The 22,567-nt window shown below is 29.8% G+C and overlaps 1 protein-coding gene across 1 annotated transcript; it reads left to right on the plus strand.

Annotated features, from left to right (window-relative positions):
• Positions 1-10,488: 10,488 nt before the first annotated feature.
• Positions 10,489-11,459, plus strand: LOC118029231 (probable calcium-binding protein CML44). The gene has a single exon (XM_035033064.2). The coding sequence runs from the start codon at positions 10,706-10,708 to the stop codon at positions 11,189-11,191; it is 486 nt and encodes a 161-aa protein (XP_034888955.1). The 5' UTR covers positions 10,489-10,705; the 3' UTR covers positions 11,192-11,459.
• The last annotated feature ends 11,108 nt before the right edge of the window (positions 11,460-22,567 follow it).

Below are 22,567 nucleotides of genomic sequence, written 5' to 3' on the forward strand. Positions count from 1 at the left end.
CGGAGCATCTACAAAGATACTTCAGTACCTGAGGAAATACGGACCAGGGGCTTCAGAATAAAAAAGATTGAGCATCTAGGAAAGGCATTACAGTGAGCCTGGCGAGTTCGAATTGAAGGCTTGAAGAGGGTTAACTTAATACAGAAGGACGAGCCACTTCAAGTTATTTCACTGATGCGATGTGTGAATTAATATTCAACCCAGAAATAAGTTTTGGCCGGAAATAGTTTTTAATGGATACAATGAGGTGATGTGATGTGAGCTTTCAGAATTTTGGAGTTATTTTTAATGTTTTTTAGCTTCAAGAAAAATTTAACTGTTAAATAAAAAGTAAATAAATTAAAAATTATATATGTAAATAAATGTTTAAAAGAGTTGTTTGCATTACCTAAAAATTAAATACAAAAGTTGAGAATTTTATTTTTAAAAAAATATATGTCAAATAATTTTTTTCTGTAAGTAAACTAAGAATTTAAGTTCCATCAAAATAAAATAATGTATTAATGTAATTCCTTCTTTTCTTATTAATCTACTTTCCTCCATAAAAATATAGCTTTATTGTGCTATGTGTTTTATTTGATAAAAAATAAAAAATAATTAGAATAAATATCAAAACAATTATGGACATTTAAAATAAAGATAAAAAAATATCTTCCAAATCAAAACCTCTTTATCTTATTAATACACTTCCATTTTTATTTTATTTTATTTTTTTGGTTTCTTAACCTGAATATTTAGTTGTTTTAAAGAAAAGTTTATCAAAATTATAAAAGAAAATTCTAATAAAAAATAATTTTTTTTTATAATGTTGATGCGAATGCATTCACGCAATGTTGTGAGAAAAGTTTTAGAATCAATTTTTTATTTAATTATCATATGATAAAAATAATCGTGTGGAAAAGTTGATAAATAATTTTTTTTTTAAAAAATAAAAACTATTTAGTTGCACAAAAAGATTTATAATATTATTCAAAAACTAAGTAAAAATAAAATGAGGTTAACTAAAATAAAATCCTTAATATATTTTTAACCAATTTACTTTTAAAAAATCTTATTAAAAAAAAACATAAAAGCAAAATAAAAAAGTGGTTATGTGACTTGGCCTGTGGGGCCAGCATGCCTAACCCATAACAAAGAAGGCTAAATTCGCATGGCCTGCATGGACAAGCATGCTTGCATAGCCATTTTTTTCAGTGAGCGATTAGTTCGTCCACCTATGTGCTATTTTAATAAAAAAGTAACAACTTGTCTTCAACAATGCATATTTAATATTGTGATAAGTTTTATGGTTGTGATTTAAAAAAACAATTTAATAAAAAGTTTTTTTTGTGAGGTTGATTTAAAAAAAAATTGATGTTTAGTTAAAACTATGATTGAAGTTGTGGATTTTAAAAAAACAATTTCTTGTGTTTGGTTAAAAAAATATGGTGGAAAAAAACAGTTTTGTGTTTGGTAAAATTATGGTTTAAATTGTGGTTAAAAAAAATAGTTTCTTGTGTTTGGTTAATATGGTTTGTATTTTATATTTGATTTGAATTAATTAAAAGGACACACACACACACATATATTCCAAAACATATGTATTTTGTAATTATGATTACATAACAAAATGAAAAATCCTTATACATTAATGTACTCCTTTATTGTTCCATCAAACTATTTACAATTCCATCGTGTACAAAATCCATACGTGAAGGTCTCTGTGAGCTTTGAACGGCCGAAGTCTGAACAATATTAGGTAAAAAGTCATCTGGAATTAAATTGGGGTTGCGATCATATCAGAAAAAATCTATATCATCTTGCGATCTCCTTCTAATATAGTTATGTAGTGTCATTGATACAACTACAATCTCAACTTGTGTTTCGTATAGATAAGCAGACATGTTTTGCAAAAATTTTCACCTTTGTTTCCATATCCCAAAAGAACGTTCAATCACGTTACGTAGTGACAAGTGTGCCCGATTAAACACTTCTTTTCAACCACTTGGTTGTCCACGCCGTCTAAATTCTTAGAAGTGATACCTCTCGCCTTTGTAGGGATTTAAATACCCATACTCGTTTGGATATCCAACATTAACCAAATAGTATTTTCCTGCAAATAATAACAATATGGTAATTAATAATAGAACTTAAAAAATATATATTATATTCCTTCAATTACCAAATCTTCAATTTAGTCAAAATCACAACCTTCTGAAGGTTTTGGAAATTTGATATTGTTATTGTCAATAACTTTTAGAAAAATACATGTATCGTGTGCACTGTCTTCCCATCCTACCCACACGAACATGAATTGCATGTCAAAACTACAAGCGGCCATGACATTTTATGTTGGTACACATTTTCTACCAATAAATGGAATTTGACTTTCAGATGATATGCAGGCACGGACATGTGTTCCATCAATTGCATCGACACAATTCTACAACCCACAAAAATATTAAGTACTCATAAACATTTATAACATATTTCATTCTCATTTAAACAAAAATTCATCTTACCTTGAAATGTGACATAAATCTTGGATTCATAGCAATTTCTCTTGGTGTGCTCGTAAATTGTGGATCTACTGGTTTTATGACTTCCACATCAAATAAACACAATGATTTAAGCACTTCTTTGAAACATCTATTATAGTTTTACCTGAATGCTGAAATCGTTCCTGCATTTGTCTATTTGATGCCCCAACTGATATTGTAAATAGAAACATTGTCACCTTTTCAATAACGCTCATTCTTCTTGACAATTTTAAGCCACGGTGCGTTTCTAATTTAGTGCACAGACTCAACAAAGTGGTTGCGTCCATCCTGAACATGTTAACACTTCGTTTCCAATGACCTCTTAAAACCTCTATCAACCAACGCATCCCTATATTATACGAAACCATACATGGTTATTTATACATATAATTAATATAATACATGTTTATAGCTCCAGCTGTGCATATAATTACTTTTTTCATATCAAAATGCATCATTAAAATGAATTCATCGTCACCGTCATCATTACCATTGTCAGCGTCGTTTCCATCACTGTCATCTCCAGCACCAGAAAATGAGGCACCACTACCTTCACAACTAGGATAATTAATGTGGTCTACAATGCAGTTCATTACATTATCATAATTGCCATCAAAATCCCCATTAAATTTGTTATTAAACCGTGAATCATCCATAACTTCAATTACATGGATATAAAAAAAAGAGAGTATATGTTGTTAATTAAAATATTTAAATATCGTTGAATAAAAAAATAACTATCAAATAATTCGTGCAACATAGAAGTTTTTTCATACCTGTAAAGCCAACAAAAAACAGTGTTCCACTTGCTTGTATGAAATGCAATTGAGGTTTGAGAAGTTTGTTATGAAGTAAAAAAGTTCTTTGAAAGTTGGCTTACAAACAATCCTCTTTATATATATATAAAAAAAAAAAACTCAATGTTTTTTACGTCTCTTTTACAAGTTGTTTTATCCAGCTTTCAATATAAGTACATTATCACATATATAAACTGTAAAAGTAATATATAATGTTAATTTTACAACTAATATATCATGAATGTATTTTTTTCACCTTTTGTTCTCATACTATTATTCAAGATTCCTTGGCCCATGTTTTTTCTTTTCTTATCACTATGACAGTGCACACTAACATGTACAAAAATCATCTAAAAAGCAACAATTATTGTATTCTAAGAACTGTAACTGAAGATTCATTTGACACCTCATAAAATAAACACAATTTATATATATGAACTCCAACAACAACGCACCAAAGAGAGCAGCATGTATTCCAAGAATCGGTGACAAATCTAGCAGCTCAAACAGCATTTACAGTAGCACATACATATATTATGTGCATGGGAGCCAGTGTATGAAATATATGTGTATGTGCTACTGTAAATGTTGTTTGAGCTGCTGAATTTGTCACCGATTCTTAGAATACATGCTACTCTCTTTGGTGCGTTGCTGTTGGAGTTCATATATATAAATTATGTTTATTTTGTGAGTTGTCAAATAAATCTCTAGTTACAGTTCTTGGAATACAATATTTGTTGCTTTTTAGATGATTTCTGTATATGTTGATGTGCACTATCATGGTAATAAGAAAAGAAAAAAAGTGAGCTAAGGAATCTTGAATAATAGTATGAGAACAAAAAGTGACAAAATACATGTCAAGATATATTAGCTGTAAAATTAACATTATATGTTACTTTTACAGTCTATACATGTGATAATGTACTTATATTGAAAGCTGGATAAAATAACTTGTAAAAGAGACGTAAAAAGCATTGAGTTTTTTTTTTTCTATATAAAGAGAATTGTTTGTAAGCCAACTTTCCAATAACTTTTTTACTTCATAACAAACTTCTCAAACCTCAACTGCATTTCATACAAGCAAGTGGAACACTGTTTTTTGTTGGCTTTACAGGTATGAAAAAACTTCTATTGCACCAACTATTTAATAATTCTTTTTTATTCAATGATATTTAATTATTTAAATATTTTCATTAACAACATATACTCTCTTTTTTTTTTTTTTGTTTCCATGTAATTGAAGTTATGGATGATTCACGGTTTAATGACATATATAATGGGGATTTTAATGGCAATTATGATAATGTAATGAACCGCATTGTAGACCACATTAATTATCCTAGTTGTGAAGGTAGTGATGCCTCATTTTCTGGTGCTGGAGATGACAGTGATGGAAACGATGCTAATGATGGTAACAATAACAGTGATGATGACAATGAATTTATTTTAATGATGCATTTTGATATAAAAAAATTTAATCATATGCACAACTGGAGCTATAAACATGTATTATATTAATTATATGTATAAAGAACCATGTATGGTTTCATATAATACAAGAATGCGTTGGTTGATAGAGGTTTTAAAAGGTTATTGAAAACGAAGTGTTAACATGTTTCAGATGGACGCAACCACTTTATTGAGTCTGTGCACTTAAATTAGAAACGCACCGTGGCTTAAAACCATCAAGAAAAATGAGTGTTATTGAAAAGGTGACAATGTTTCTATTTACAATAGCAGTTGGGGCGTCAAATAGACAAGTGCATGAACAATTTCAGCATTCAGGTGAAACTATTAGTAGATGTTTCAAAGAAGTGCTTAAATCATTGTGTTTGTTTGCTGTGGAAGTCATAAAACCAGTAGATCCACAATTTACAAGCACACCAAGAGAAATTGCTATGAATGCAAGATTTATGCCACATTTCAAGGTAAGATGAATTTTTGTTTTATTAATTTGCTTAAATGAGAATGAAATATGTTATAAATGTTTATGAGTACTTAATGTTTTTGTGGGTTGTAGAATTGTGTCGGTGCAATTGATGAAACACATGTTCATGCCTGCATATCATCTGAAAGTCAAATTCCATTTATTAGAAGAAAGGGTGTACCAACACAAAATATCATGGCTGCTTGTAGTTTCTACATGCAATTCATGTTCGTGTGGGCAGGATGAGAAAACAGTGCACACGATACACGTATTTTTCTTGAGGCTATTGACAATAGCAATATCAAATTTCCAAAACCTCTAGAACGTTGTGATTTTAACTAAATTAAAGATTTGATAATTGAAGGAATATAATTTTTTTTTTTTAAGTTCTGTTATTAATTACCATATTGTTATTATTTGCAGGAATATACTATTTGGTTGATGCTGGATTTCCAAACGAGTATGGGTATTTAGGTCCCTACAAAGGCGAGAGGTATCACTTCCAAGAATTTAGGCAACGTGGACAACCAAGTGGTCGGAAAGAAGTGTTTAATCCTGCACACTTGTCACTATGTAACGTGATTAAACGTTTTTTAGGGATATTGAAATAGGGGTGGAAAATTTTTTAAAACATGCATGTTTATCCATAAAAAAAACATAAGTTGAGATTGTAGTTACATCAATAGCACTACATAACTATATTAGAAAGAGATCGCAAGATGATGCAGTTTTTTTCTGAGTATGATTGCAACCTCAATTTAATTCCAGATGACTTTTACTTGATATTGTTCAGGCTTCGGCTGTTTAAGGCTCACAGAGGCCTTGACGTATGGATTTTGTATGCGATGAAATTCTAAATAGTTTGATGGAACAATAAAGAAGTACATTAATGTATAAGGATTTTCCATTTTGTTATGTAATCATAATTACAAAACACCTATGTTTTGGAATTATATATGTGTCTATATATGTCCTTTTAATTAATTCAAATCAAATATAAAACACAAACTATATTAACCAAACGCAAGAAATTATTTTTTTAACCACAATTTAAACCACAGTTTTACCAAACACAAAACTGCTTTTTTTTCACCATAGTTTCAACCACAGTTTTTTAACCAAATACAAGAAACTGTTTTTTTTTTTAAAAACAACTACAACTTCAACCACAATTTTAACCAAACACCAACTTTTTTTTAAATCAACCTCACAAAAAGTATTTTTTATTAAACTGCTTTTTTCAAACCACAATCACAATACCAAACACACTCGTAATTACTTTTCACTTTTTGCAATTCAACTGCAGTTTGAACTAGGACCCACATAAAAACAAATTGTGGTTAGTGGTTAACCAAACATGTGTTACACTACTTTTCTTTCAGCCGCAGCCACACTAGCATATCCAAACACCATCTAAAGACAGAACAAAACTAGAGAACAATTAAAAGTCGAGGTCTCAACCTCTTGGATAAAAAACACACATTTTCAAACCTCCCCTAAAAAAAAAAAAAAACATACATATATATATACTTTTTTTGGGGGAAAAGGTTTGAAAATCAAAAATATATATATATAACTAAAAAAAAACTTTACCCCAAATAAAAAAATCTTTGATCCCCAATTTACTTTCTTTTTTGGGTAAGATAGAGGATTAAAAATACCTCAATGGAACTTCTCTAGTCAAATGCAACATGTTAACACCAAGATCAACAATTTTTATTTTTAGAATATGACCAACCGATAATCTTATCTCTCCTCCTCCCTTTACCAATGACTTTCTCTCTTTTTTTAGAAAAAAAAAAAACTTAAGGACTCTTTTGGTAAAACACTGGAAAAATTGACTTTATCAATGAAAAATATTTGGACAAAAGTGCACCTTTCATGCAAATTTTAGAAAAGACACGCCTTTTTTTTTGTTTTAAATTTGATCATTTTTTTTAAAATTTTATCTTTGTTATAAATTCAAACTTTATCTTGTTAAATTAGCTTTCAATCAAGTTCAAAAACCTAATCAAAACCTTTAATCCTTTAAATATGCAAGCTGAAGAAACTATCAACTCAAAAAACACCATAAACAACAGGTGGAAGCCAAAAAATTAATAATTAAAAAAAAAAAAAAAAAAACCCTAAAAGTTATATGTGTGTACAGCGCAACGACATACAATAAAATTGCTAACTCGTTTAGTTTTCTTTGCAATACTAATTTATAATTGTAATGTAATGCTAATATTGATATGGAAAATATAATATAAACTTGTATGATAAAATTATAAATAATTTTGTAAATATATTAAAATACATGGTTAAATAATTAAAAAAATAGAATATAATTATTTATATTCGTTTTCATTAATTAATAATTAACAAGTATAAAACAAATAATTTGATGATGTGATACAAACTAGAACTAACATAGTTGCTTTATCTTCCTTGTTATTCCTTTGACAGCTTGAATATAAAAGAAATACCTCCCCAGATCACCAATCTTCAAGGTTTCTGATGTTAACAGGAGAGTTTCATACAAGAGAAGAAAAAAGATATGCAGTCTAGTGGAAAACTCATAGCTTTTATCTTGTTTAATCTGTAGCAGTCGATCTCTTAAGTTTGAATAAAAAATAGTTTCCATGAATTATCAACAATTAATTAACGGGCCAAACACTCTACAGCAAGGTTAAGCAAGAAACACGAACAGCCCATAAAACCAAATGAAAAAACAAGGATCTTTCCAAGAAAAAAATTAACAAAACCATTTAATTTCAGCTCATATGCACGGAATACTTGAAACCCATGTTAGTGCAGCAATTTATCATCACAATCACTTAAGAACCCAAAACCTAAATCCACTCCAAAATTACAAGAGCTAAGAAAAGTGACATCTATAGAAAACTCACCGAGATGTTGAAGGAGAGATGATGTAGAAGAAAATTACGTCAACCAAAAGCTTGATTTCTTCGATCGGTGCTTGTTACGCCATGGTTTTTGAAAACTACTAGCAGATTTGGAGCAAATTATGCCAACCAAGCTCGCTAACTTGTCTCTGTTCTTGGACAATGAGCAGCTGTGTGCAAGATTTAGAGGAGATCAGTCGGGTTAAAATATCGTACACCAAAAGAAGAATAGTCACTTGTCAATGGTTTATTGAGATCTAAAACACCCCAGAAAAAGTTTAAGAAGATAGTAGCTTCAGTAATATATCCATGGTGGTTTCTTTTCCAAACAATAGCTGATACAAAAAAGAGAGAGTAAAGGAACCATGAATGATCAGATTCAAATGTAGAAGAAAAGGAAAAGGGCTTACAGTAGAATAGCAGCTGGTTCTACAGTAAAACACAATTTTTGTTTCTGCCATTCCCTTTCCCTCTCTAAAGTCTTGCTTAACTCAACTGAAACTGATGCGGGTATCCAAAGACAAGGAGATGGTGGCTGGAAGGCCGGCGGTGGTGAGGCTATTTTAGTTTCAGTTTCAGTTTAAATATACATATAATGTTTTTTTTTTTTTTTTTTAAATCTATTAAAATAATATTTAAACAATATTAAAAATAATTTCAAAATAAAAAAATGATTTCAAAAACACCCTTTAACCCGTTAGTTTACTGGAAAATAAGTTTTTTTTTTTTTTAAGTGAATTTCAGAAAAGTAAATTTCAGAAAAGTAAATTTCAGGAAAGTGAATTATTTTTCGATGTTTGTAGTGTAATAAAAATAAATTGAAAAATACTTTCTAATGTTTGGTTATGTCATTAAAAATAAGCTTGTAAAATAACTTATTAATATTTTTATTTTTTTTAAATTTATTAAATAAATGAGGAACAAATCTTACAAATTAAAAAGTTGAAATGAGAATGAAATTGAAAAAAATATATAATTTCATAAATTATCTCAAATAAAATAAATAATAATCAAAATAATAGAATCAAATCTAAAAAAAAAAATGAAGAAATTAAAATAATAATAATTAACATTTTATAAATTATTTTAAATAAAATAAGTAACAATCAAAAGAATGAGAACCAAATTTGATAGATTAAAAATGATAAGGAAAAAACAAATAATAATTATAAAAATAAGAACCAAAGCTAATATAAAAATTAAATTTTAAGAGATGAAATTAAAAAATAAATATTCAAAACAAAATATATATAGCAATCAAAAGTTTGATGATCAAATTTTATATAATAAGTGAATAATATGATATTTTAAAATTTTTCACAACTTTCGGAAAGTGTTTTCCGTCCAAATGTTTTAAGAAAACACTTTTCTGGAAATTAAGCTAAATTTTTCTTTGACTGGAAAGTGTTTTTCATTTACCAACTTTTCTAATAACAAACAAACACAAGAAAGTTTGGAAAGTGGTTTCCCAAACCACTTTTCCAGGAAAACAAACATAACTGTGTGTTTAGAAGTTTGATTATGGTTGTTTTTCAAAGTATTTTTCACTCAGAAAAATATGTCAATAATATTTTTTTAAAAAATATTTTTTTTAAAATCAGCACATCAAAATAATTTAAAAATATAAAAATATATTAATTTAAAATAAAAAAAATTAAATTTTTTTTAAAAATATTTTTAAAACATAGTGTGAAATATACTCATAGGTATCAAATATCACCATTTCATCAAATGGTGAAAGATGAGGGGCGGCTGCAGCAATATTTTCCAGGAAGAGATAGGGTTTGTTTCTTTAAAATGAAAACATAAAAACGTTATTAAAATCATAGTTTTACTGAGTTAAAATAATTTTAATTTTATTTTATTAGTTTTTGAGTTTTTAAAATGATTTTTATATATATATATACTAACATACAAAATTAATATTCTTAATTTTTTTTTATTAATATAAGTGTTTGGATCAGCTTGCACGTATTTCAATTAATCTTACGGGTTCTTGAAGTTAATAACCATATAAATCTTCTATAAATCTAATATTTGTAAGACTAATTGATGAATTTTAAAAAATAAATTTAAAATTTAACAAATTAAACTATAACATTTGATCCAATGTTCTCAATTTTAACAACTTTGTATAATGTCTAAAAAAATACATTTCTATGGACGGACGATAGAGAAAGGGACAAAATGTAGTTGTGGTCTGTTATTAATAAATGGAAAAATTAAATGGAAGTGGATAGAGACTTCAACTATGGAAGCGAAAGTTCTGAAAAATCAAACCCACGAGGCCCACGAAACCCGAGACTTGGCATTTATCACGACTCGTATGAAGCTTCTTGCAAGTTTCCTCGACCATTTTCACCAGAAAAAATTTGCTTTCGGATTTGCGTTCTTCGTGTTTTTCCTCTGTAAAGAAGTCCATGGGGCCTCTATATATACACGCACACACAATCTCTCATATCTTAACGTTAGGTCAACAATACGTAAAGGCTAGGCTAGTATATATGTTGGCAGAATAAAAATAGCATCTCATCTTCTTTTGTGTTGTTCGGTGATTCTTGAGTTGGGTGCATCATGTGTCTCCTTAAAACAAATGACTTGCACCGGATTTTCCAAGAACTCGACAGAAATGGTGATGGTCTCTTGAGTGCAGTGGAGCTCAATTGGCTTCTTGAAAGCATCGGAGGAGTCCACTTTAGCCTGGAGGAGCTTGAGTCTTCGGTGGGGAAGTCATGCCTCAACTTTGACGAGTTCTTGTTATTCTACGACTCCATAACAAAGCAGAGCGGTGGCGGAGACAGCGAGGCAGTACTAGCAGATGATCGGGAGGGCTGCAACAGGGAGGACTGTGACCTTGTTAAGGCATTTCAGGTGTTTGATTCTAACGGCGACGGATTCATTTCTATCGAGGAGCTTCAAAGCATGCTGTCACGACTTGGATTATGGGATGAGACGACCGGCAAGGATTGTAGAAGTATGATTTGTAGATATGATACAAACTTAGATGGGGTTCTTGATTTTGACGAATTCAAGAAGATGATGCTTCATACCAGTTCTTAGTTAATTAATCATTTTTGGGGCAGTAGTCTAGGACTTTAGAGGTTTGGATTTTTACCTTAGGCTTGAATTTGTGATGGTCGGCCTCTTAGACCTCACTGGCTGTCGATCTTGGAGGCCAACTTTTAATGCTATATGTATCGCTTTCATACTTGTTGAATGTAGTTGTTATGGTACATCCATGTATGTGCTGCAGAATTTTCAGGGAGTTATATCATAACTGATTTCCGGTTGCCACACTTTTTCGTTTAATGTAGGATTTTTTTTTTTATTAGATTTTTTTATTATTATTATTTATTATACTTTTCTAGGTTTTTTTTTCTATTTAAAGAGAATAATTTTTCTTATTTTATTATAATTAGTATTTTCTAGTTTTTTTTTCTATATAAAGGGTTTTAATAATCTTTTTACATGTAAAGACATGAATAAATAAAATTAAATATTTTGAGAGCCATTTTATAGGTATGGTGTTGTTGATTTTTAATGGTTAATTAATTTTAACTTGTAATAAATCTTGTTATATTTTGTTTTTATTTGTGTTGGGTTGATATTAAAGCATAATTAATTCCTGTGGTTTTGGTTATAGAGAATTTATTTCAAAACTTAATGATTCTTGCAAACCATCATCATGTAAATATAGGGCCAAAGGTATTGGAAGTTACCTAACATTCTTGCAAGGGATATGATGTTTTACTGTTAAGTTTTATTATGGATAATTGTATGTGAATGTTGTGTTTTGCAGGAATTCATTGTACATCGGACTAGTTGAGGAACCAAGATTAATGCATGGCTAGTTTTTTTTATAGAATCTTTATATTATGAAAAATGTATTAGTTAATTATATTTCTTAACATGGATAAGGTATAATTTTGATGTCATAAATAGAATATGGATATGTTATTAATTATGTCGTGGAGGTGAAATATTTATTCAAGGAAAAGTTGTATATAATTTGTTAAATGCATTTCTTTTAGTGGATGATATGTTAGAATGATACTGCTAAAAGTGTTATTTATTCATATGAGTGGCTTAAAGCCTAGATTTAAATATGAATTGTTTGTGAATGGGATTGGAACTTCCCATTGATAATACAAGTTATTAGGAGAAAAAAAGAACTATTTAGACACTGTTTGGGAACGCGGTGCAAATCGTATTTTCAAAAAATTCAATATTTTTTTTTTGTTAAAATTTAATATGGTTTGGATGTTTTAGATCGTTTTGATGTGCTGATGTCAAAAATAATTTTTAAAAAATAATAAAAAAAAACATTATATATTTTAGCACGAAAAATTTATTTGATACAACATACTTTTTAGTGACTTGAATAAAAAAAACTCTACTAAATATTTATCTACGATGTATTATTGAAAGGTTAAGACTTGAATATGATTACCTGGTTAGATTATCAATGAAAAACAATTAACATGTTTTCCTAAGATCAATGCTCAAATGTTTTAAAAATTTAGGGTTGTTATAATTTTTGCTCATTAATTGTTCTGTGTTGTTGAATAATTATGATCAAAAAAAGCCATAGAACATTATATGTTTGTGTACGAGGGGATGATAAGGTCCCTTCTAAAAAAAAATATCCAAGAACTAGCTATTGTTTTTATTTGTGTTGGTTGCTGTCATTGGAAATCCAAGTAGTGGGGGACTTACAATGGGGTGACTCACCCAAAGGTCTTGTGTTAGGAATTCATAATGGAGTAGCCCACACAAAAATATTATATTAGGGACTCATGATTGGGTAGTCTGCATAAAGATGTTAAGGAATCATGATATGATAGACCACACATAAAAGGATATTCAAGGAAAAGTTGTATATAATTTGTTAAATGCATTTTGTTTTAATGGATGATATGTTTGAATGATACTGCTAAAAGTGTTATTTGTTCATTTGAGTGGCTTAAAGCCTAGATTTAAATATGAATTGTTTGTGAATGGTATTAGAACTTCCCGTTGATTATTATACAAGTTATTAGGAGAAAAAAGAACTATTTAGTGACTCAAAAGAAAAGCTCTACTAAATCTTTATCTACGATATATTATTGAAAGGTTAAGACTTGAATATGATTACATGGTTAGATTATCAATGAAAAACAATTACCATGTTTTCCCGAGATCAATGCTCAAATGTCTTAAAAATTTAGGGTTGTTTTAGTTTTTGCTCATTAATTGTTCTGTGTTGAATGATTATGATTGAAAACAGACATAAAACATTACGTGTTTGTGTAAAAGGGGATGATAAGGTCCCTTATAAAAAAAAAATGTCCAAGAACTAGCTATTGTTTTTGTTGTGTTGGTTGATGTCATTAGAAATCCTAGTAGTGGGACTTACAATGGGGTGACTCGTCCAAAGATCTTGTATTAGGAATTCATAATGGAGTAACCCACATGAAAATATTGTATTAGGGACTCATAATTATTTGGTCTGCATAAAAATGTTAGGAAATCATGATAAGATGGACCACACATAAAAGGATGTTTGTGGTGGATGACGGTTATCGACTGAGGTTTGAACTCGAGGATGAGTTTATTCCAATTCGGAGATATTGATTTAGTAGATTTTTAGGGAAAATAAATATTTTTCTCAATTAATTTTTATTTTTTTTTATTTTGTATTATTATGCTTTTCTAGTTATTTTTTTTCTATTTGAAGGAACAATTTTCTTATTTTTTTTTTATTCAATATTATTATAGTTTTCTAGTTTTTCTATATAAAGAATTGTAATAAATTCTTAACAAGTTAAGACATAAATAAATAAAATTAAATATTTTGAGATTTCTTATTTTAGAGGGTCTTTAATACGTGTCATTATTGCTTCCCAAGTCATCCTTCCTCTGAATATATATATATATACATTTGATAACTTAGCGTTTGCAATTTGTACACATCATAAAGTCATTAGATTTTCCATTCGCATCTAGAAAGTCCTTATATACAAGTATTACAATATTCTAATTTTATCCTATATTTTAATCACAAGGCAGTTTTATTTAAAAAATGAACCAAATAATATTCATACATGCATGAGATAGAGAATTCTAAATCCAATATTTATAATATTATTCATGTTATAAGTAATGAAGCGTATTCTTCCTCGTTTAACATATTAAAACCAATATTTATTAAATTATTTTTAATGTAATATTTATTAAACCTGATAGGGGCCGAACCCCTGCAAAAAAACTGTTTTTTCCAGCCTCTCTCTTGAAAATATTTATAAATTTAATAGTAAAATAATTAAAATTTTAACTTTTTAAAAGTAATTCTTTTAATTTTATCTTTTTTAATTTGGTTTTCTCGCTCCGGCCTAGTAGATAAATACAGAAGAAGAGCAAAAACAAAAGGCTATTAATTTACTTACGTCATGGGAGTTTCCGAGAAAACACCCAGGACGGAAAATCGTACAACCGTACAAGTCAATGTCCTTTTATCGCATTATTAAATTATTCCGTTGAAGAAAAGATCCAATCTCCTCCCAAGAAAAACAATATATATATATATATATATACTGTCAATGCCATGCGTGGCCAGCGGACGTACGCAATTGGCTCGGAAAGAGCCACGCAAATTACTCCAATATTTACGGGATCCAATCACACTCATTCAATTAAAATGGGCTGATGCATGCAAGGCAAATTGACTCCCGCCGTTGATCTCTAAAATTCTGGAGTCAGGTTTTATGACTTTGTGAGGTTTCATGGAAGGATCACCTTGTTTTTAGTCAAACGTATAGGAATGGAGGATGATGCCGCCGACTTGAATTGCATTCCAAACAGGGAAAATTTAATCTTTTTATTTAAAAATTATTATTTTATATTTTTAAATTATTTTGATATACTGATAATAAAAATATTTTTTTAAAAAATAAAAATATTATTTTATATGTTTATGTGAAAAAAAATATTTTAACAAACAATTATTACTATATTTTTAAATACCGGACATTCTGATTAATATTTTATTTTTATAATATATGTACTTTTCAAATTATTCCACCTTGCCATTTTCTTTGGAACACTATATTAAAAATATTATTTTATCTTCAAGATTTTTCTCAATACTTTTATCAAAAAAACCCAAAAGTACTAACATTAATATTTATACTATTTTTAAAAAAATATATCAACAATTCGACTTTTCCAAATGATTTTTTCTTCATACAGAAACTGTTGGGAAGTGAGAACTAATAACAGAGAGTGATGTACTCTTTTTCTCTAAACCAAACAAAATAATAATAATAATAATTCATAAATCAAAAGCGTGTTAAGGTCTCTGGATTCCCATTCTCAAAAAAGAAAAAGAAAAAAAAAAAAAAGAATCGTATAATATGTTCCAGCAATAGCATTTACAAAAGCTCTCTTTAATTTGGAACCACGCACACGAGCAGCTCCTTCTATCCCAGAACAAGGATTCTCGTGGTCATGTCCCTTGGAAAGCAAATCCACTCACACGCTTCGCAGTCGAAGTTCTCTTCAAAAATTCCCAGAAAAAAGGAAGAAAAGGATCATGATCATGATCGTTGAGCAAAACAGAGTACTGTGTTGTGTTCTGCGAAACTTCCACACGCAGTTATTAGCAGGACAGGGAGGAAAATTCGAAGTCAATTTGATTTACTTTTATACTAATTAACCAGACTCGTTGTTTGTGGATTATGCTTATGGTGATGATTAAACTCCAATTTCCTTCCACGTCGTTGTCTAAAATGTTGCGTCACTGTGTTTTGGGGGTGCCGATTGATCACTTCCAGTTTGATAATAATTTCGTTGAAACTGATTTTGCTAGAATTGAATGAGAAAATGACCACTTCCAGTTTGATAAATCCAGCAGGCCTTACCATGAAAGAAGTGTCCGCGAAATTGTATATTACTACCAACCAAGAGAGCCGGCAAAGATTCATCATTTTTTGGATCATCAAACCTTGGAGTTATTCAAGATGCTTTATTTTATATAATACATCTAATAAATTTTTAAGATTTTTCTAGAGTATGATGTAGTTTTAACTAGATAGGTAGCTCGTGGAATGTCGTGCACCGGGCTGAAATTTTTTTGATGTAAAAAGGGATAAAAAGAATATTCACGGCATAGATCATTGACTTGTTTGGATTCAATAAGATGGCTTCATCTAATTATATGATACCAAAAAAAAAAATGACAACAATAAATAAACTAAATTAAAAAATAAAAAGAGATCATGATGACTTGAATAAAAATAGTGCTTGCCAAAAAAAAAATTACAACTCAATTCTCAGATAACCCAGAGTCGAACAATGAGATTGAGAAAAAAAATTTAAAAAAAAACAGCTCAATTCTCAGATAACCCAGAGTCAACTTGAGTTAGAATACTAATCTCGCAATCTTAGTAGTGAGGCCTGAATAACCCTATAGATAGAAAATTCAACAACATTATGATGCCTAATTTCCAACAATTCAAATGTAGAAGCATGATATTGAAAAAACATTAATTAATAAAAAGGATAAAAACAACCAATAAAACCGGGTAAAGCTTTCAAACCCCGCGAGTTAGATCACAAAAGGAAAAACAGGAGAAACTATGATACTCAATTCTCAAATTAACCCAATATTTAAGGATATAAATGAAAAATATTCAATCTAAAAAAACAATTCAAAAAAAGACGTGAGTCACCCAAGCTAACCTGTCAAACCCACAACTTAAGTCATGATACTTAGAAAGGAAAGCAAAGAAAATCACAAAACTTATTTCTTAATAAACTCAATGTTAAAATATAAGCTGAAAAAAAAATCATTGTAAAAAAAAATCTTTAAAAAAAAACCCAATGTCAACCCAGGTTAACATTTTAAACTCATGATCAAACTCGTAAGACTAGAATCAACCCATCAAAAAAAAATCATGAAGCCTATTTTTTAACAAATTCAATATTGAATGATGAAATTAAAAAAAAATAAAAAAGGACCTAAAGAAAAATAAATAAATTAATAAAATGAAAACCAAATTTAAAACAAAAATAGAGTTATAAGAGGAAAAAAAAAGAAGAAGAGAAGAAGGCCAATAAAAGGAAAAGAGACCTCCACGTGACACCAATTATCATGTTGCGGGGTGCAAGCGATATGACGTCGTTAGGCGACGACGGAGGCTTTGTTGTGCCACTGGTGTGAGGTGTTGTGTTTTGGAAAGGATTTTTAATCATAAAATTATGATTAATGGTTCAGAGTTGCAAGGGTTTTAATCATAAAATTATGATTAAGGTTAAGGAGTCGTCACCTAGTATTATGGTCATTAAGAACCTATGGTCTGCGAGGGTCTGAGTAAAGGACTGGTTGTGCAAGGGGAAAACGCATCACCCCTAGTGCACCTTACCTAAGGTAAGCTGCATTGTTGTTTGATTGTTTTTTTTAGTTGGGTTTCTATTGGTCTTTTCTAAGGCTCAAGGCAAATTTATCTTCATGAAAGAGTCTCTACCTTATCGGGTTAAATCTTAACCATTCCAAAGTCTAAATTTTAGCATCGCATTTTTACTCCTTGTATCTTTAATATCTGGGGGTGTACTTTATCGTGTAATTTTACAACCCACAAATATTAAAGTCTACATCTGGATCCTAAAAAAAAAAGGATTGGACAAAGATTTTTGACATGTTGGCCAAATCCTAATTGATAATCATAAACTGGTTACGATATTCATTTTTGGATTTAAAAAAAAAACATGAAAAATGTAATTTTTGTTTTTTATGAAAAATATACTTGGAAAATTTTTAGGATTTGGCTGTACACAACAAAATATATATATTTTTTGTTTTTTGCAAATGTTTTGAAATTATTTTTTGAAATATTTTGGAGAACACCAATATTTTAATACCAGATTTGTAATTTAAAGTATAAATATACAACCCAATATTATGCAATATTAGTAGAAAAATATGCGAGAAAATCATATTTTTTTTAAAAATGATTGTTTTGAAAATTTTTGGATTTAAAAAAAAGAAGGCATACTCCACTACATGAACAGTGGAACGTGAACACGTTCCACTATTCAAAAAAGTGGAACTTTCATGGGGAAGAAAAAGAACCAGGGGAAGGGTAGTAGACCATCTGGCGTGGGGGTGATGGCTGGCTGGCGGGGGAGGACGACCTGAAGTCGACGATGGAGTTAGCTGCCTGAGTTGGCTGGAGCACCTGCAGCTGGAAGAGGAAGAAATCTGCATAGGGAAGAGAGACGCTCACGGTGGCTTATTACAGACACAATGGTGGTTGGTCAGTGGTCTTGGCAACACGTGGTAGTGCTGTTTGCTCAAGGCGGAGCTGGAGGAAGAGATGTTGATGGCGACGGTTTCCTGTGGCGAAGGAAGAAAAAAGAAGAAAAAAAAAAACGTGGGAGGGGTTGCAGCAAGGAGAGAGAAACCAACGGTGGCTCTTGGTGGTCGGCTGGTGGTTGCGTTGGCTGCCTATAGTGGAGATGATGATGGGAAGACCGGTGATGAGGGTTGTGGTGGCTGAAGGCCACGATGGAGAGAGAAAGAAAGAAGAAATGTGCAGAAATCAAAAGAAAAACTGGTTTTTTGGCTGACTTTGGACTCGATTTTCTCCTTCCTCAAGCCATGAAATCCACCTTTATTTATAGGCGGTGGAATAGGGCAATCTTGTCTACATTGGAGAAAAATTTTAGTCGTGGATTTAGTTAGAAAGGATCTCAACCATTGGCTCAAAGTAGGTATCATGGGTTGCAATTCTGCAAACAAAAGCTGATTGAGTAGGCCTTTTTAGGTTGTCACCGGTGCTAATATATTATCATTTAGCCTGAACAGATCATATGGTGTTGCAGAGAAAGTATAGAGAATCATTTTCGTATAAGATTTGTCAAATTTGATGGATATTAGGTACATTAAATTCAACTGCAAAGTAGTCAACTAGACCAGCTTTTTCAGAGAAAAAAAAAGAAGATAATGAACAATAATGAAATCTGTTTTTGGCGAAAGTTCATTTCATTCCTTTCTCTTTCAATTGCTTTCAATTGAACCATAATTGACCCTAAACCTTTTTTATTTAATGTGATTAAACCCTTAATTTCAATCAATTATCTTGGCAAAAATTAAATTTGATCTTTTAAAATTCCAATCTTTTCAATTAAGCCCAAATTAGGCTCCCAAACTTAATATTTCACCAATTAAGCCCAAAATAAAATTAATTTGATCCATTTAAAGTATAATTAATTCCTTACACTTAATTAAATCCTTCAATTGGACCTAAATTAATTCTTAAACATAATTAAAATTTTAATTTGGCCCATGATGAAATCAAATTGGCCTATTAAAAATTGAATTATGTCCTTAGACTTAATTTTTATGCAAATTCATCCAATAATCATTTGATTTGACCTTGAATTTGCATTTTTTTTCTTTATTTTTGGGCATAATAAGGTACAATTAGTCCTTGAATTTCCTCCAAAATTGTAGTTTGATTCCCCGATTTGCTTTCTCCACGTTGCCAGCCTTTATTTTAATTTTTTATTTGTATTTTTGAAAAAAAAAATAATTTTTGGGAATAACCTAGAATTGGATTATGACATATCACATGACACATCATTGGGAAGATCTTGCTACGACGCTTACAATGTAATTGCGGATGGCGGTGTTAAGCCATTGGATAAAGGCTCATGCGTTGCCAAAAAACGATAGCCAACCTCAACACGTGACAATCATTATGCACTGCCAGTTTACCCTAGCCCACCATATTGTTTTTATTTTAAATTTTGATCTTGTAACACTTAATTATTTTACATGAACATAATTGTAGTTTATTGTCAAACCTCAATCAAGTGCTAGAATTTTCCTTCAATATTACAAGAAATTCATATATGGGCAACCATAGTAAACTATCGAGCCAAATAAAAAAAATCAATTTAAAATTATTAAATTAGAAAACAAAAGGTTAAGTGATTGTTTTATTTGACCATGCAAATTAGTAGCATATAAAAGGGATTGAACATGATGGATTGGCGAACCCAAGGCCCAGCCTAGCAACAGAAGTCGAAGTTTCTTCCATCAAAGTGGGTCTCTTTTCTGCAAATTGTCCACAACTTGTTTTTTATTCCAATATATTTGTTCACTTATTTTGTTGTAGATAAGGACAGAATCTGGGTTAATTAGCTTTGCACATCCCTGTACTCTTAAAGTTTTCTTAATATTATCCTTTATCAATTAATTTTTCTAATCCAAACCTCCTACTTGAACATCATAGCACTTTTTAAATGGGAAAACATATTAATGAAAGGACTATATTAAAAAAAAATTCAGAAGTGAAGGAATATCGAAGTTAATCAACCAAAAGAACCAATCCAAAACGATTCTAGGTTGAGACTTGTTTGAGGGGTTAATTAGGTTTATTTTCATAATTTGGTAATGTGTTCTCTTATGAATTAAATGTTTTAATATGATTCTCCAATTTAAGCTATGTTACTTATTTAGGTCCTTTCATCTAGTTTTTAAAGTTAAATACTAATGAAATCATAAGAAAAAAAAAACTTCATATAAAGATTATACTTCGTATAAAGATTATACTTAAAAAAACAAGTTTTTTTTTTAATAAAAAACTCTTGAATGCTTAAGTTAACAAACAAATGAAAAAATTAATAATTTAAGAATGAATTGTTGAAGAGTAAAATGTTGAGTCCAAGATAATTATCTATATTTATTTATTTGGTGATCCACAATAATTATAGATTTTAATCATGCCAGCTCATCTTATAAATAGTTGCATAACAAGTCGTCAGTGAAAAAATTAATCCCATCAATTGTGTTAGCACTATTATTGATGAAGTATTTATATATCATTAATATATAGACTAGAAATAATCATCCATATTTTACCGATAAAAAAGATATTTGATTTTATATAAAACATTGTATATCTTGCATGATAATCATTGACTAGAAATGTGTTTTCAACTCCGTCAAAAAGTGTGTCCTCATAGAGAATTATAATTTGTCAATAAAACTTTGTGTGGATAGTAAATGACGCTATGTTCCGACTCCTCAGAACTGAAAGAAGATATTCAAATATGTACGTATTGAGCAGTTTGTGTGGTAAAAAAAACGTGTGAGGTTGGAGTTATTTGGGTCACGGCCCAAACATCGTGGGTATTGATGTTTGGGCCTTTGAACAACAACAAGGCTGATTAACTATGATTAACAGCCTCTTTATTAAAAAATAAAAATTTATTAATGTTCTCTCCTCTTAATTATGTAGATATATTGCATTAAAAAAATCACCCTCAATAGTTAATGTGAAAAAAATAAAGAAAGAAAATCAAAGCATCATTTTTTTTTGGTTTCTCTCTTATTAATCAAAAACTGGAAAATATTATGTTACCATATTGCCACATTGTAAACACTTCTTGGAAAGCAAACTCAAATATCCAAATTATATTTAATGACAATTTCTTCCTCGCTCTCGATTTGGGATTATAATTTCCATAAGTTTATCTCTGTTTTCTTCTTTATAAACATCCTTTTCTCCCTCAAAGTAAATATTCAAAATACTTAATTTTGGATGGTTAGAATGATGGATATGGTAATGATCTTCAGTTTGTATTGAGTTTTTGGATAGGTGGTGGTTGTTTGGTTTTTTTTTTCTTCTCTTTTATTTGTTTTTTATTTTTTTAATGCTCTACACTTGTGGTGTGTTTGTGATTGGATGGTGGTGTGAATTTGATTTTCAAAGTTTGTCTTTAAAGCTTTAAATAAAATTTTAAAATAAAATTTATGTTATTTTTTAATATGATAAATATGCGGTTAAATTTACTAGAGTGATTTGTGAAAGCATAACCATCTAGGAGTTTATTTTTTCTTGTTAAACACATTGACAAGTCTTGGCTGATTTAGGGAATTCACATATTATTCTGGATTTAAAAACTCCATTTCTTGGTAATTTTAAGAGTACATTTTCACATGTATTTAATGTAAATCTCATGCATGGATGCTAATCTTAAAATTAAACCTAGAAAGTTAAAAAATAGAGCAAACCTCTTGATTATTAGGCTAACCTTCCAAGGATATAAACCTATTTACTCATTGTTATAGATCAATCCAGGGTGAAAAGTTCTTGTTTATTATTATAGTTTTTAGACTTGGCTCGGTTTAAGGCCTGGATTTCAGGTTTTGACTAAATCACCCGAATTAATTTTTTTTAAGAAAAAAAATTAAAACAATGTTGTTTTGATTTTTTAAAAAAAATCAACTGGTTGCAACAGGATCGCTAGGTCATCCCGTCAGGTTAACCGAGTCAGACCGGGTTTTTCCTTCCCCTATTTTTTGGTCGGCCAGCCCGTCTCGGGTCGACCCATCCGGACCGGGTTTCAAAATTATGTTTATTATTATTATAATTGTTGGATTACAATACA

The sequence above is a fragment of the Populus alba genome, chromosome 5 (assembly GCF_005239225.2).
Source record: "Populus alba chromosome 5, ASM523922v2, whole genome shotgun sequence".
Taxonomy (NCBI): Eukaryota; Viridiplantae; Streptophyta; class Magnoliopsida; order Malpighiales; family Salicaceae; genus Populus; species Populus alba.

Coding starts and splice junctions, on each gene's coding strand:
- LOC118029231 (XM_035033064.2), top strand. CDS start 10,706: ATGTGTCTCCTTAAAACAAATGACTTGCACCGGATTTTCCAAGAACTC.